The following is a 17,402-nucleotide window of genomic DNA, read 5'->3' as shown; positions in this document are numbered from 1 at the left end:
GGCAGTCACTTCGCTTATTTCCACACCAACCAATTTGATTAAGTTTCTTTTCCCCCCATTTGAAAACTGACAGTTGATAGAGGTCAGTGCCAGCAGTGAATTATGGCAAACATCTCAAGTCACGAAGCACGTAACAACATATTCATTGCAGTTTGGGGTCATTCTATAAAAGCAGATGGCAAGAGTTTCTACAGGTACATAAAAAGGAAAAGAGTGGCTAAAGTAAATGTTGGGCCCCTGGAGGATGAAACTGGGGAATTAATAATGAAGAACAAAGAAATGGCAGACGTTGAACAAATATTTTGTATCGGTCTTCATGGTAGAAGACACTAAAAACATCCCAATAGTGGATAATCAAGGGACTATACGGAGGGAGGAATTAATACAATCACAATCACTAATGAAGTAGCACTCGGTAAAATATTGGGACTAAAGGCGGACAAGTCCCCTGGACCTGATGGCTTACATCCTAGGGTCTTGAGAAGTGGCTGCAGAGATAGTGGATGCATTGGTTGTAATCTACCAAAATTCCCTGGATTCTGGGGTGGTCCCAGCGGATTGGAAAACCGTAAATGTAACGGCCCTATTTAAAAAAGGAGGCAGACAAAAAACAGAAAACTATAGACCAGTTAGCCTAACATCTGTCGTTGGGAAAATGCTGGAGTCTATTATTAAGGAAGCAGTAGCGGGACATGTAGAAAAGCATAATTCAATCAAGCAGAGTCAGCATGGTTTTATGAAAGGGAAATCATGTTTGACAAATTTGCTGGAGTTCTTTGAAGATGTAACGAGCAGGGTGGATAAGGGGGAAATCAGTGGATGTGGTGTATTTAGATTTCCAGAAGGCATTCGATAAGGTGCCACATAAAAGGTTACTGCACAAGATAAAAGTTCACGGGGTTGGGGGTAATATATTAGCATGGATAGAGGATTAGCTAACTAACAGAAAATAGTGTGTCAGGATAAATGATCATTTTCCGGTTGGCAAACAGTGACTAGTGGGGTGCCGCAGGGATCGGTGCTGGGTCCTCAACTATTTATAATCTATATTAATGACTTGGATGTCGGGACCGAGTGTAATGTAGCCAAGTTTGCTGATGATACAAAGATGGGTCGGAAAGCAAACTGTGAGGAGGACACAAAAAATCTATAAAGGGATATAGACAGGCTAAGTGAGTGGGCAAACATTTGGCAGATGAAGTCTAATGTGGGAAAATGTGAGGTTATCCACTTTGGCAGAAAAAAATAGAAAAGCAAATTATTATTTAAATGGAGAAAAATTGCAAAATGCTGCAGTACAGAGGGACCTGGGGGTCCTTGTGCATGAAACATAAAAAGTTAATATGCAGGTCCAGCAAGTAATCAGGAAGGCAAATGGAATGTTGGCTTTTATTGCAAGGGGGTTGGAGTATAAAAGCAGAGAAGTCCTGCTACAACTGTACAGGTTATTGGTGAGGCCACACCTAGAGTACTGCGTACAGTTTTGATCTCCGTATTTAAGGAAGGATACACTTGCTTTGGAGACTGCTCAGAGAAGAGTCACTAGGTTGATTCCAGAGATGAGGAGGTTGACTAATGAAGATAGGTTGAGCCTATACACATTGGAGTTCAGAAGAATGAGAGGTGATCTTATCGAAACATAAGATAATGAGGGGGCTCAACAAGTTGGACACAGAGAGGATATTTCCACTCATCGGGGAAAGTAAAACTAGGGGGCATAGTCTTAGAATATAGGGTCGCCCATTTAAAACTGAGATGGAGGAATTTCTTCTCTCAGAGGGTTGTAAATCTGTGGAATTCTCTGCCTCAGAGAGCTGTGGAGACTGGGTCATTGAATATATTTAAGGTGGAGGTAAGACAGATTTTTGAGCGATAAGGGAGTAAAGGGTTATGGGGAGCGGGCAGGGAAGTGGAGCTGAGTCCATGATCAGATCAGCCATGATCTTATTGAATGGCGGAGCATGCTCGAGGGACCAAATGGCCGACTCCTGTTCCTATTTCTTATGTTGTTATTCTGAGGAGATGTTAAGTCATTATATAAAGTTCTTTCTTTACCTACTCTACTCAGTCGTGCAAAACATTTACATGGACTTTCAATCAATAAACTAAACTAAACTGATAGTTTCAGACCATTTCGTTCCTCGTACTCAACATTTTTCAATGTAGGTTGCATGCTTGAAAGTCCTGTTAGTAGAGTTTGTTTTTAAGAAACAAATCGTGTCTTTATTCTATAGTTCTAACATTTTGTACATACAGAATGTGTGGTTGGCAGGCTAGGATCAAAATTGATGGTGCTCGGTTTTTCAGCCTCTTCACTGTCATGGTCTTCCACCTCCATCTCCATCTCTGCAAAATCATCTTCATCTTCTAATAATGGAAGGAAAAAAACTTCACAATACTGTACAAGTTACAATCGAACTTTTAAAAACTTGTATACTATAATGGATTTCAGGGCAGTCAAATTGACTAACTTTGGCCCATTTTCCTAAACATCAGTTTCTATTACACAGATAAAATGAAATTCTTTTATATAGACATTCAGTCTCAGCAATCAAAAACAGAAAGTAACTTCAAAACTAACTGCAAATAGTACAGAAACGGTTCTACTAGAGATGTTAGGAACAGAACAAAGTTCTTGTGGCAATGCAAGCAGATTTAATGAGAATTTTATTCAGACACCTTAAAAATGGAAAAGGAAAATTAACATTTCATAAATATAGTTTCATAGATATATTAATAACTATCTAAATCATTCTGGGACATTTTAACTTTTTAAAATCTCCAACAATAATTAAAATCTGAAAGAATGAGATCCTTGTAAAAGTTAATTTTCAGTGCCAGAAAGGTTATTTGGCAGCAATTAAGACTCATCACGCGTTAAAAAGTTACTTACACTGGAATAGACAAGCTCCACCCTTTTCTGGTGTGTTTAGTAGGTATCTATCACGCAAATACAGCAATTTCACGCCGTTCAATCCATGCATTTCAATGCAGTCTCAGCGAGATACTGGTATAGCGCAGCAGCTGGAGGAGCAGGCAACGTAGATAGCAACTTCCCGATTTCTGCCTGTAACTGCGCATATGTGATCTCCAGAAGTTGCTGTCCAGTTTACACTTCAATAACGATTAGCACCTTTAGCTGCACCATTATTTTACTGCAAAATCCGGGCAATGATTAAAAAAAAAGTCATGGCATGTGCACTATTTATTGCTCATCCCTTGCTGCTTAAGAGTATTAAGCGTCAACTAGTGATATTGTGGGATTGACATCATATGTAGGACAGACCAGGTAGGGGTGATGAGTTCCAGTTAGAATTTTACAACAATATGGCATGATCATAGTCTGGTATGAGTCAATTTTACAAGTTGCCATGGTGGTATTTGAACTCATGAACTCTGGGTTGCTAGCCCAGTACCATAACCACTAGACTATTGTACTCCGTAAATCTCCAATCTCTGTGCTCAGTTCATCGTTCCAACAACTAGGCAGCCATGCAAGTTAGCTTGTGTGTCTCCTAATGGCGAGTTGAAGCAGCTTTAAAAGACTAACTTTCTTTGTAATAATAGTTCATGGGAATGTGTAGACATGTGAAAATACAGGTTTAGTGTCCAAAATCCGCAGTTCCGGAATCGGGAATGTTCTGCAATGTGGACCGATCTGTGGCGGGGTTGTCCGGAATTGGGAAAATGTTGCGGAATCCGGACACCATGCCAAACCGCATACCGCCGCAAGCCGGAGAAAATCCAAACATTGAAAACTCAGAGCACAGGAAATGAAAAAACAAAACCCCAACCCACCTCTTCTTCCAAGTCTTCACACCCACAGGCACCGCTGTTCCTGGGTCCGCAACGCAGGTCCCCCCGGGCGTCTTCCCTCGGCCAGAACACAAGCACGCCAAAACTGCAAAGCACGGTGACCGCGGAACCCCCAGCCTTGCACGCCGGTGGTCTGCCTAAAACCGAAACTCTGCAAATGGCACTTTCCTTCTCTACAAGGGGTGATCCAAGTTTTCCTTTCCCCTCCTTCTGCCTCTCTGGTCACAATGCTCCACACAATTCCTGCATTGTTTATCACCACCTTTTCCACTATTCACTTCCAGAATTAAATCCAAAACAGCGTCAATTCATCGCACTCCTCTGATTGAAACTGTGAGTTAACAGGCCCAGTCCTGGAAGCAGAAGCAATCGTTGACGATTTTCCTCATTGTATTTTGGGGGGTTACTTGTGCTGTAAGAAATTTTGATTAAAGTATCGCTGTTTATTTCCATCACACGGCTGTACGAAAACCAGACACGCACACTGCAGCTGCCCAAACCAGCCGGCCCCTGCCTGTCCCCAAATGAAACCACAGATCGGAGTGCCCAATGACCCCTAATGGAGTCGGAAAGAAGTTCTGAAATCCGAAAATACAAGAACTTCGGCTCAGGCGTTTCCGGATTCGGGACGCCAGAAAGATGTTCCGAAATCCGGAAATACCCTGAATCCTGAATGGCTTCGGCTGCAAGGTTTCCGGATTTCGGACGCTCCACCTGTATAAACAAACCAAGCTTGTAGGTAAAAGAAATATGGAAAAGACAAAGGAATGGAAATTTTCAGTGAAAATGACAGGTTATAAGGGCAAGTATTGATCGAGATGATGAAACATTGGGACACAATGGCACTGGTACGCCACAGAAATATCATCCACAGAAAGCAATCGAGGCAGTGTTTGAATAATTTAACGTCAATGGCAAAAGAGATATTCTGGTCTTCACTCCATCGACCTTTGGTGTAAACGTCAGAAAGGAATTTTACAGAACACTCCAAGGGACTACAGTAATGAGGCAATTTGCACATGGCTTGTAAAAGTAATGCCCATTTGGAGCTGGGTCTATTCTCATTCCAGATTTCCTCACCCAAATTGAACAGAATTAAAAAAATTATCCTCCTAGTCCTTATGACAGTTGGAACTTTTGCCCCTCTATTTTTTCCAGTTACTCTGCTGCAGTAATGCAATGAAAATGTCAGTCAGGATTGTCGGAACTTGGCCATGAATTGATTTTTGGAATGTCTTGTACGAAGATTGCAGTAATCATAAAAATTCTATTTAAATTAGAGGCATTTCACTGATCCAAATGTATGCACACCTATTCAGTTTTGAACTCTCAAATTTTCATTGAAATATACAGAAGACATTTTAGTGTGTACTTCACTGCAATGGTCATTCATCGATGATCAGTGCACAAACAATGCTTGCACGGTTACTGAGGATGCTTCATTGTTAGTGGAATTCCACAGGATGATAATTACAGTAGATGCCATACAGTGCTTTGAGAGCTCTCATTAGTAAAAACACTTTTACATTCATTGTAATCATAAGCATTATTTGACCAAATAAGTTCAGCTGGTTGCAGGTTCGAGCTCCACTCTGAGCACATAATCTAGACCGACATCTCAAGGCAGAAATCAAAGAGTGTTGCATTGTCAGAAGTGCCATCTTTTGAATGAGGCATTAAACCAGGATCTCTTCCAGTTATTTGGGTGGATGTAAAAGATTCTGTGGCATTATTTAAAGAGAAAGGAACTCTCCTGAGCAACAGCCATCCCCCAAACAACACAACAAGCTATTAACTGGCCATTTATCTCATTTGTTGGTTCTTGTTGGCAGCTTACAGCCCCCCTTGGTGCCTCACCCAAATGGCTACCCTTCCTGTTCGTGTCCACACATCACAACCAAGCCTGATCCTGACCTTATCTGACATTCATGCATGTGCACATTCCAGGAATTGTCACTGGATAAAATGGAAACTCAGGTTGATTTTCCATTTGTGTACCTGGGAACACCAAAGAGATTTGCAGTGTCACCTCCCCACTCCCCCACCACAGGAAATCAACTAATTTAAGCATAAACCATCTGTAATTTTAATGACCCAGATTTTACAGTGGTAATGATGGCAAAACTGTCAGCGTTTGCTTTCGCTACCCCTCTGAAACTGACTGCAACTTATGGATTTAGCGCATGCGCTGATAAACACAGAAATTCTGACGATGCGGTCAGTCATTCATTCATTGTTCTGCCATAGGTTGTGCTGTGGAACTCCCCAGAGCCAGCAATTAGTTAAATCACAAAAAGGATGAAAACTCCCCCTTTACGATGGAATATCGCTGTTGGAAAACCCCTAAAAACTTTAAGCCTTGTTGAAAGACATGTAACTGGGTTTTCAAGGAGTTTTCACTGCTGAACAACCATTCTGGGCCTGAAAAATGAATTTTATATTTGTAGAATGTCAAAGAATGACAAGTTTTTAAATATATATATATTTTTTAAAGTTTGATATTTCAGCTTCTACCTTAATCATGTGTGTATGCCTCAATCTTTATTTTGCTCTGTAAACTGTATAAAAAAAGTAAATTAGAATCTGTGCATTTTACTTCCTGGTTTGCTGTCTGAGAGATTTCTTCAATGTGATTGGCTGATTAGCTGGCACTTAGAATTTGCTTTATTTGGTACCAGATTCAAACAAAGGTTGGGAGCGCTCAAATACAGGCTCCAGAGATTGCTCGATCTTTGTGGGCTGCTTTCTTTGAGCTCAGCGGCAAGCACTATCGCTCAGCTATCGACTGTAAATTCCAGGCCTATGTATTTAAAATACTCTTAAATTGTACTAAAATCTACGTTTCACGTAAAACCTCGGAATTTTTTTGAACGAAATATATCCACATAAGACCGAGGTGAAGAAAGCAGATGTTATAAAGTGTGCAAGGAGAAATCGCCATCAAGCAACACGGAGCCCACCATCCCGTGAGTAACTCACCACTTTGGCATGGTCAGGCTGTGTTTTATACATACTATAATAGTTTAATGACAATTTTAAAATATTTTGTTTAAAGTAACACGGACTTCATCTAGTGGGTACTGTGGATATAGCAGTTTCTTGCAGAACATCAGTAATCGTTGAATTGATACATCCCCGCTGTACTTCATGTACATGGGAAATATTTGTGAGCTGTGATGTCACCATTGCATCCTGATCTTTAACGTGTTAAAATTGGTGTGTGGGCTGAAATTAAGTGATGGGAACTAAGCTGCTTTAATGGTAGTGTAGGGAACATCTATAGTGCTGATTAGACCAGGCTGTAACACTGCACTCCATGGGCCCAATTTTGGCCAACCTGTTTTTTTGGCGTATTTACCCTTTATGCACCATTTTTGTGCGCTGGAAAAAAATGGCTCCATCCTGGCCGTTCTGGAGTCTGGAGTGCCCTGGCGTGGTGCAAATTAAACAGTGGGGGGCGGAGCTACAGCCCTGCGCCAAAATCAGTGCCGGCAGCATCGCGCATGCGCAGTGGCGTCGGGTCTGGTGTTCGCGCATGCGCAGTAGCGCCGAAACTTGCAGCAGTGTCATGCCTGTGTTGCTGTTTGTATGCAAATTAAGATGCCGCGTTCGGTTGCCGCCCCCACCGATATGAAGGTCAGCCAGCAGCTCTCTCTCTCTCCCCCCCCCCCTCCCTTCCTGCTCCTGAAGAGTTAATACTTTCAATACGTCAATAGAGAACCATTCCGGTGGACTTAAGTCTAAAATAAGAACTTGCATTTATATAGCGCCTTTTTCGACCTCAGGATGTCCTAAAGCGCTTTACAGCCAATTAAATACTTTTGAAGAGTAGCCACTGTTGTAATGTTGGAAATGCAGCAGCCAATTTGTGTAAAGCAATGTGATAATGACCATAGAATCTGTTTTGGTGATGTCGTGGATCGGAGATCTCTCCTGCTGCAGATGGGTGTCCGTAGGCCGAGGACGCCAGCGACTGATTGCCCTACAGTATCTGAGACTCACAGATCGGTCCTGCTGCTGGCTGCGAGATTGGGTTGGGGGAAGAGAGTGGTGTTGGGGGTGTCGGAGTGAGGAGGGACACAAGGAGCGAAGGGTTGGGGGGTGGGGGAAAGAGTGCTGTTGGGGGTGTGGGAGACAGTGGTGGGTTAAACTCCGTTACTCTAACAGTCAGTCCCTGACAGAGGCATGTTAATGCCAAACAGTTAGTTCTTACAAAGGAGAGATAATCTAGTCCGAGGTGAGTTATTCAATTAATAGGTTGGACTAATGGGGTATGATGTTTTCCAAAGGATCAACTTAGCCACAATTAGGTGTTGATGTGTCTGCCTCAGCCGGGAGCCTACACTTGCTTATTTATAAAAAGAGAAACAACTGTCCTCACTCAGCAGATACAAGGCAAAATATCATCGCAGGAGGTTTTAGGCCATTTTAAGTGACGTGTTTAATGCTGTAGTCCTTTGTGTTTGATGCTTCCCACCCCCCGTCTCTGGCTGTGCTTGCACTGAACTTAACTCTAGCTAAGGTTTTTCAGAACTTACAAAAGTGGTCACTTACTCCATTCGAAGTTAATTTGGAGTAACTTTTCGCAGTTCAAACTTGCAAAACAGGCCTAAGTAGCTGCACACACCCCCTTTTGAAAAGAAAACTGAACTAAAACGAAACTAAACTAACTCACTAGAACTGGAGCAAACTAATTGCTGAGAATTGCGATTTCTAAGATACTCCAAACTAAATTAGTTGCTCCAAAAAAATAGAGGCAACTCGAGCCAAAACTTGGGCTTTCCCCTGAACCACCCTCTAGCTCCTGGTCCTTTTCACATTGCATGTTGTCCCATCTTAGGAGGGAAACTATTTATCACCACTACTTTAAGCTTCTTGACTAAACCATGAGGAGAGACTGAATCGACTGGGCTTGTACTCACTGGAGTTTAGAAGAATGAGAGGGGATCTCATAGAAACATATAAAATTCTGCTGAGACTGGACAGGTTAGATGCAGGAAGAATGTTCCCGATGTTGGGGAAGTCCAGAACCAGGGGTCACAGTCTAAGGATAAGGGGTAAGCCATCTAGGACTGAGATGAGGAGAAACTTCTTCACTCAGAGAGTTGTTAACCTGTGGAATTCCCTACCACAGAGCGTTGTTGAGGCCAGTTCGTTGGATATATTCAAGCGGGAGTTAGATATGGCCCTTACGGCTAAAGGGATCAAGGGTATGGAGAGAAAGCAGGAAAGGGGTACTGAGGTGAATGATCAGCCATGATCTTATTGAATGGTGGTGCAGGCTCGAAGGGCCGAATGGCCTACTCTTGCACCTATTTTCTATGCTACCCATATGTAAAACAGAGGGTAGACCAGGAAAAGTATCACATCTATGCAGACACGATGCTGCAGAGCGAGCGCAGAAAAGTATAGACCAGGCAGTGTACCTTCATTTTAATTGGACAAAACTTAGCTCACAAATTAGACTTATCAATAGAGCATATTAGAGTTCATGGTTTTTATCCAACTGGCACACCACCCCGGAGCCAGGCCGGCTAGTGGCACTGGTTACCCCTATTGAATACTGCCCACTTCATGTGTCAAGCATCAACAATTTTGATCACACTAACTGGTACAAAGCAATCTTTAGATTTCCAGTACAGCTTGCTCACTGAATTGGGTGACAGTTGGAAGGAGAGATGCTTGCAGAGGTGATTGATTAGCAAAAGGTGCCAAACATATTTCCGAGGAGCAGAGTTAATGGTTTAGAACCAGGGGAGAGTTTTTTCTTCCTAACTTCAGTTATTGGCTATGAACAAACATTCTGACCACTATTACTTGACCCACTTCAGTCACAGACTATGAACCAGCTGCGATGTATTGGGGTTCCTAATGCCGCAAAACAAACCACCAATTCCAAATAAGTGTCCCCCAAGAGGAAAACCACTAACATAACTGGTTCAAACAAACTAAACTGGTATACGTTGAGTTAGAATATGACCTTATTCTGTGATTGTCAATGAAATAGAATAGGCCTTGCAGTACCCACTGGTCACAATCGGCTTCAAGCAAACCGGTGGAACTGTGAACCATATGTCACTGTTGTCAAGTAAAAATATACCTACCAATTCAACTCTTTCCTTTTACATTCATTGTTTTTTAAATTCTTATCTAATAAAAAGGTCTTCGAACTTTGAAAACCTTAATACCAATAGGCCTCAACCATAATCTTCAGTTTGGGTGAAAAACCCAAATCTTCAGCAGGTTCATCCATGCTGAGGAGCATGGGTAATAACTCAAGATGCGCCGAATTTTCAAAGTGAACGGAAACAAATATTTTATATTTGAATCAATCACAAAAGTTGTGTTTCCTTTATGAACTCATCTTCTGTGTTGCACACACAGTTCTGCCACATCCAGTCGTGAATGGTGGTGGACAATTAACCACTAATGGGAGGAGGCAGCTCCACAAACATATCCATCCTCAATGATGGCGGAGCGCAGCATGCGAGTACAAACGATATAGTGCAACAATCTTCAGCCAGAAGTGCCGAGTGGATGATCCATCTTGGCCTCCTCCCGAGGTCCCCACCAACACAGAGGCCAGTCTTCAACCAATTTCGATTCACTCCACTCAAGAAATGACCGAGCTCACTGGATACAGCAAAGGTTTTGGACACCGACAACATCCTGCTGTTGTGCTGAAGACTTGTGCTCCAGAATTAGCTGCGCCTCGGGCCAAGCTGCTCCAGTACAGCTACATTACTGGCATCTATCCGACAAAGTGGAAAATTGCCCACAAAAAGCAAGAGGAATGCAATCCAGCGATTACCACCCCATCAGTCTACTCTCGATCAGCAACATGACAGAAGTTGTCGTCAACAGTGCTATCAAACAGCACTTGATCAATACTCAAATTGGGTTCCGCCATGACCATTGGCTCCAAACCTCATTTTTGTCCAAACATGAACTAGCTATGAAGAGCGAGCGGGGGATAGAAATTCACCTCTGCCGGAAACTGGTCACACCGACCTTTTTCCCTGCGTTTGCACCACTGCAGCGCATGAGATGGCCTCTTTCACGAAATTCATCTCTTTGGCTTTCTCCTCCCTCCCCCGCGCGGAGCGGAAGTCAGTGCCAATGGGGGTGGAAGTGGGATGGCGAGCAGAACTAGTTTAACATCTGTAGTGGGGAAAATGCTTGAAGCTGTCATTAAGGATGAAATAGCGGGACATCTAGATAGGAATAGTGCAATCAAGCAGACGCAACATGGATTCATGAAGGGGAAATCATGTTTAACTAATTTACTGGAATTCTTTGAGGATATAACGAGCATGGTGGATAGAGGTGTACCGATGGATGTGGTGTATTTAGATTTCCAAAGGCATTCGATAAGATGCCACACAAAAGGTTACTGCAGAAGATAAAGGTATGCGGAGTCAGAGGAAATGTATTAGCATGGATCGAGAATTGGCTGGCGAACAGAAAGCAGAGAGTCGGGATAAATGGGCCCTTTTCAGGTTGGAAATCGGTGGTTAGTGGTGTGCCACAGGGATCGGTGCTGGGACCACAACTGTTTACAATATACATAGATGACCTGGAAGAGGGGACAGAGTGTAGTGTAACAAAATTTGCAGATGACACTAAGATTAGTGGGAAAGCGGGTTGTGTAGAGGACACAGAGAGGCTGCAAAGAGATTTGGATAGGTTAAGCGAATGGGCTAAGGTTTGGCAGATGGAATACAATGTCGGAAAGTGTGAGGTCATCCACCGTGGGAAAAAAAAAACAGTAAAAGGGAATATTATTTGAATGGGGAGAAATTACAACATGCTGCGGTGCAGAGGGACCTGGGGGTCCTTGTGCATGAAACTCTTTTAGGAGTTAACAGAAAAACATTAAACCGTGCCCCCCGATCTGGGGGAAACACCAACATTTACAATGCCATTTTTTTTTGGCACAGAATTGAATTTTTCTCCAAGTGCCCCCTACAAAAGGGGAGGGGGGCACTAAAAGCACCGGCAATTAAAACAAATTAAACTTTAAAACATAAAATCAAATAAAATTTGGTTGCCGGGCGTGACGATGCACTCCAGTCCCTCCGGTGCCCACCTCTCGCGGAAGGCCTCGAGCGTACCGGTGGACACCGCGTGCTCCATCTCCAAGGACACCCTGGCGCGGATGTACGCGCGGAAGAGAGGCAGGCAGTCAGGTTGAACGACCCCCTCGACCACCCGCTGCCTGGACCGGCTGATGGCACCCTTGGCCGTGCCCAGGAGCAGTCCTACGAGGAGGCCCTCGGACCTACCCACTCCCCTCCGCACAGGGTGTCCAAAGATCAGGAGTGTGGGACTGAAGTGCAGCCAGAATTTCAGGAGCAGCCCCTTTAAATAATAAAACAGGGGCTGCAACCTCGTGCATTCCATAAAAACATGGAACACGGACTCTTCCAGACCGCAGAAATTGCAGGCGGCCTAGGAGCCAGTGAACCGGCTTAAAAATTTATTGCACGGAACTGCTCCGTGCACCACCCTCCAGGCCAAGTCCCCGATAAATACTGGGAGGACTCCCGCGTAGAGTGCCCTCCATCGGGGACCCCCGCCTCCTCCGGACGGCAAGATGGTACGCCATGGCGTGTCCGGACGGCAGGCGAGGATGGCAAAGTTGAGAGTGTGCAGGAGCAGCCCGTACAGGAAACCCCTCCGCGCGGAACTGAAACGCACGGAGGGGATTTCCTCGAGGCGGCTCAAGTTGTGAGGCGCCGGCTCTCAAAAAGTTAGTTTGCAGGTGCAGCAGGTAATCAGGAAGGCGAATGGAATGTTGGCCTTCATTGCGAGAGGGATGGAGTACAAAAGCAGGGAGTTCCTGCTGTAACTGTATAGGGTATTGGTAAGGCTGCACCTGGAGTACTGTGTGCAGTTTTGGTCACCTTACTTAAGGAAGGATATACTGGGTTTGGAGGGGGTAGAGAGACGATTCACTAGGCTGATTCCAGAGATGAGGGGGTTACCTTATGATGATAGATTGAGTAGACTGGGTCTTTACTCAGAGTTCAGAAGGATGAGGGGTGATCTTTTGGAAACATTTAAAATCATGAAAGGGATAGACAAGATAGAGGCAGAGAGGTTGTTTCCACTGGTCGGGGAGACTAGAACTAGGGGGCACAGCCTCAAAATACGGGGGAGCCAATTTAAAACCGAGTTGAGAAGGAATTTCTTCTCCCAGAGGATTGTGAATCTGTGGAATTCTCTGCCCAAGGAAGCAGTTGAGGCTAGCTCATTGAATGTATTCAAGTCACAGATAGATAGATTTTTAACCAATAAGGGAATTAAGGGTTATGGGGAGCGGGCGGGTAAGTGGAGCTGAGTCCACAGCCAGATCAGCCATGAATGGCAGAGCAGGCTCGAGGGGCTAGATGGCCTACTCCTGTTCCTAATTCTTATGTTCTTATGTTCACGAGAGGGGCAGAAGTGGGAGCGGATAGAGCGTCCGCCACTGATGGTGTCACCACGCTGACGCATCACCGCGTCTCTCCCCTTCACTTAAAGGGGAGGGCCGTTGTGAGCTCTGCGATTATTTTAGTTAGGTCCCAGGTTCGGCCGGGCCTGCGGCCTGGCACCCAAGAGCAGTGCCAGGCTGACTGTTGGCGGCCCGGCCGAACCCAGGGGTATAATTGTCGGGCCGATCTAGCAGCTGACCGACAAAACAAAGATGCCGGCCACAGCAGCGCGCCCTCCCCTTTAAAAGGCAGCCGCACCGCCATTTTGCACACACTGCAAACACACAGCCCACCGACAGAAAAAACTGTCGGGACACTGTGCGGTGGCCGCAAGATTGTTTTCCCTGAATTTTGCTTACAGGGCGGGAGATCGGTGGTGCGGCTTTGATGACACAATTAGGTAGGTTCAGCAGCAGCAGGGCGGAAGTGCGGCCTGCTGGAAAAACCGAGGAGAATTTCGCGAGTGGCGGCCATTCGACAGAAAATCGGTGGCCATTCGACTCCGCCGCATGGCCACCACTTTCCGGCAGTAAGAGGCCTTATCGGGAGGCTGAATTTCTAGAGGCGAGGTGAGTGACATCAAGGAGCCTTAACAAAATTGAGGTCAATGGGAATCGGGGGGAAGCTCTCCACTGGCTGGAGCCATACCCAGCACAAAGGAAGATGATGGTGTTGGTTGGGAGGACCAATCATCCCAGCCCCAGGACATCGCTGCAGGAGTTCCTCAGGGCAGTGTCCTAGGCCCAACCATCTTCATCTGCTTCATCAATGACCTTCCCTCCATCATTAGGTCAGAAGTGGGGATGTTCGCAGTGTTCAGCTCCATTTGCAACCCCTCAGATAATGAAGCAATCCATGCCCGCATACAGCAAAACCTGGACAACATTCAGGCTTGGGCTGATAAGTGGCAAGTAACATTCACTCAATACAAGTGCCAGGCAATGACCATCTCCAATGAGAAAGTCTAAACATTCAAGGGAATTAACCAACATCCTGGGGGTGGGGGAGGATGCGGGGGGGGGGGGGCGGGGAAGAGAGGTTACCAATGTCCAGAAACTTAACTGGACGAACCACGTACATAGACCAACAAGCTTTACACCATCCAGGACAAAGCAGCCCGGTGATTGGCACCCCATCCACTACCTTGGCTGCAGGTACATGGGAACACCACCAGCTGCGTGTTCCCCTCCAAAATGTATCACCATTCCTTCATTATCACCGAGTCATAATCCTGGAATTCCCTCCCTTCACCAGTGGTTCAAGGTGGTGTATCACCACCACTTTCTCATGAGCAATTAGGGATGGGCAATAAATGCTGGTCTTGCCAGTGATGCCCACATCCCATGAATGAATTTTTTTTTAAAAAACTTGTATTTATATGCGTGTTGGGTGAACAGTACTTGGTGCGAGTTAGGACACAGGCAAAGTTTTGGATGACCGCAAGTTTACGGAGGGTACAACATGGGAGGCTGGCCAGGAGTGTATTTAACGTGTCAAAACTAGAGGTAACAAGTGCATGGATGAGGGCTTCATCAACAGATGAGCTGAAGCAGGGGTGGAGTCGGGCCATATTACAGAGGTGGAAATAGGCAGTCTTAGTGATGGCATGGATGTGTGGTTGAAAGCTTATCTTGGGGTCCAATGTACTATTAATGTACAGTATAATTAGTGCCATCTTTAGTTATGTTCTCAACTCAGGTTGAGCCTCAAAAGTAGTTTTTCTTTAAGGAAACAAGACTTCTTTTTAAAACCAGCCTTTTTCTAATTCCAAATGTTACTACTCGATTAAAAACTTTTTAAAAGCAGATTTTTGACAGCTGCGCTATTTTATTTTCAATATTGGCACTCGTTAGTTTTAGCTTATAGACTGGCATTGAGTTATGCTTTGTGAGTTGTAGTCAAAACACTCAAGTTCTCCAGATACTGTCTTCCATATCAGTTTTTTTATTCCTCCAAATATTTTTGCTGCACTTCTAGACCATAATTTTATTTTTCTCTCCTTTTCTTGTACAATACATTAACGCTGTAATTCTGTGTGCAGTGTAAAATAAGAATGTAGAACAGAATTTCCACATCTTCACCTGCCTCCAGCACATATCAGAAGAACAATTGACAGAAAATTGTGAGCACTCAAAATTTAACATTAACCGGAAATCCAAAACTAGCCGAGAATGGCTTTGGAAAATGACATACACTCAGTTCATGGTACAAAATGTCCAATCTTCAGATTTATGAAACAGAGAGGGGAGAGATAAATCCAGGCTGAGTCAGGGAGAAACAAGAAAAGAGAAAATGAGAGAGGACAGTTGAGAAGATGAGGAGGAAAGAGAGAAAATAAATTCAAGTAATTAGGTAGAAACAAAGAATAGCAAATGTCATCTTGATTTGCTGCAAAGCGTACTTAGAATTACAGTGACACAAAGTGAACATAATACTAAAGTATTACACATTTTAAATTCAGTAGACTTTTTTTTTGCTAACTCATGAAATATAGAAAGAATCCAGCAGCAATACAAAGCTATTGACAGGATCTGATCGGAATGTGCACGTCAATTTGGGATTCTATTTAGAAATTACAATTTTCTGGCCTTTTCTCCTAACGTCATGGTATGGTTTCACTGATCATCCTTTAATATCTCATCCAAATGGCCATTCTTCATGTGTGAACCAATGCACCGAGCAACAGCCAGTAATTTGACCATACATTACAACCAACCCCAATTCTGTCTTCAGTCAATACTTATTATACATGCAGGAGCAATTAGATTTGGCAGTTGATTTTTCCTCCATTTCAGTCAAACAATTCTGGTGCTCCAACTGCCACTGCAGCCCCTCCCGATATGAACTTGATCATTAAGCAATAAGAAAAACTTACACTTATTGATTGTGAAAGGCTTTCACAAGCTCAGGATGTGCCAAAGCTCTTTAAAACCAACTGGTGAGACTGGAGCACAAAGATCGAGGCCGACACTCTCCGTGCAGTGCTGAGGGAGTGCCGCACGGTCGGAGGTGCCGTCTTTCCCTTGGGCCGTTAACCTGGGGCCCTGCCTGGGCTCTCAGGTGGAGCAGGGGAGTTGTCCCCGGTGCCCCGGCCAACATTCCGCAAACAGATGATGATGTATTGTCGCTGCCGCAGTGACCAGCCCCAGAAACACCGGATTGTCCGGCAAACGCGGCGGGACGTGGATGGTGCAGGCGCTATAGAAAAGCAGGAGTGCTCAGCGACAGCCACAGCCACAGCCACAGAGCACGGCGTGTGATGAAGCAGCAATGGGCTCCCCCTGTGACAGGCACAGCATCCCACGGGCGGTCCGGGAGCCGGCCCCCGCCGGGCGGGCGGGCGGTGCGGGGGGAGGGGAGGGAGGGCCGCCGCCGCTGCTGCACTCCCCGCCGCCCGGCCCGCCCCCCGGCCTGTACCAGCGGGCCCGGGCCCTGCTCCCAGTGCCGCCCCCGCGGGGATCGCGCCCCTTACCCGGCTCCGGCAACAACTGGTTCTCCAGCTCATCCCCGCCGCCCCCTCCTTCTCCCTCCGCCATCTTGCTTGTTTATCGCAGTGCATTGTGGGGAGTATACGCACTCGCAGTGGCGCGCGCATGCGCAGCGGCAGGGTGGGCGGGGCATGGTGTCTGGCGCATGGCGCGTGGGGTATGGTTAATGTGTCATAGGGGCTTGGTGTATGGTGAATGGGGCATTGGGTATGGGGCTTGGGTTATAGGTCATTGTATATGGGACATTGGGCACGGTGTAGGGGGCACGGTGTGGGGCATGGTGTAAGGGGCACGGTGTAAGGGGCACGGTGTGGGGCATGGTGTAGGGCACGGTGTATGGGGCACGGTGTAAGGGGCACGGTGTATGGGGCACGGTGTATGGGGCACGGTGTAAGGGGCACGGTGTATGGGGCACGGTGTATGGGGCACGGTGTAAGGGGCACGGTGTGGGGCATGGTGTAGGGCACGGTGTATGGGGCATGGTGTAAGGGGCACGGTGTAAGGGGCACGGTGTATGGGGCACGGTGTATGGGGCACGGTGTAAGGGGCACGGTGTATGGGGCACGGTGTAAGGGGCACGGTGTGGGGCATGGTGTAGGGCACGGTGTATGGGGCACGGTGT

The 17,402-nt window shown here is 45.6% G+C and overlaps 1 protein-coding gene across 1 annotated transcript in view; it reads right to left on the bottom strand.

The window, feature by feature from the left end:
* crbn (cereblon) overlaps positions 1-16,845 on the bottom strand; it is a 51,788-nt gene extending 34,943 nt beyond the window's left edge. The window contains exons 1-2 of the mRNA XM_070895147.1: positions 16,765-16,845; positions 2,255-2,367 (exon numbers count right to left, since the gene is read on the bottom strand). Coding sequence (XP_070751248.1) covers positions 2,255-2,367; positions 16,765-16,828 — 177 coding nt within the window. The 5' untranslated portion in view covers positions 16,829-16,845. The remainder of the gene's footprint in view (positions 1-2,254; positions 2,368-16,764) is intronic.
* Between the last annotated feature and the right edge of the window lie 557 nt (positions 16,846-17,402).

The sequence above is a fragment of the Pristiophorus japonicus genome, chromosome 12, assembly GCF_044704955.1.
Source record: "Pristiophorus japonicus isolate sPriJap1 chromosome 12, sPriJap1.hap1, whole genome shotgun sequence".
NCBI lineage: Eukaryota > Metazoa > Chordata > Chondrichthyes > Pristiophoridae > Pristiophorus > Pristiophorus japonicus.
The sequence above is the reverse complement of the archived record's forward strand: the minus strand, read 5'-3'. Positions and strand labels throughout refer to the sequence as shown.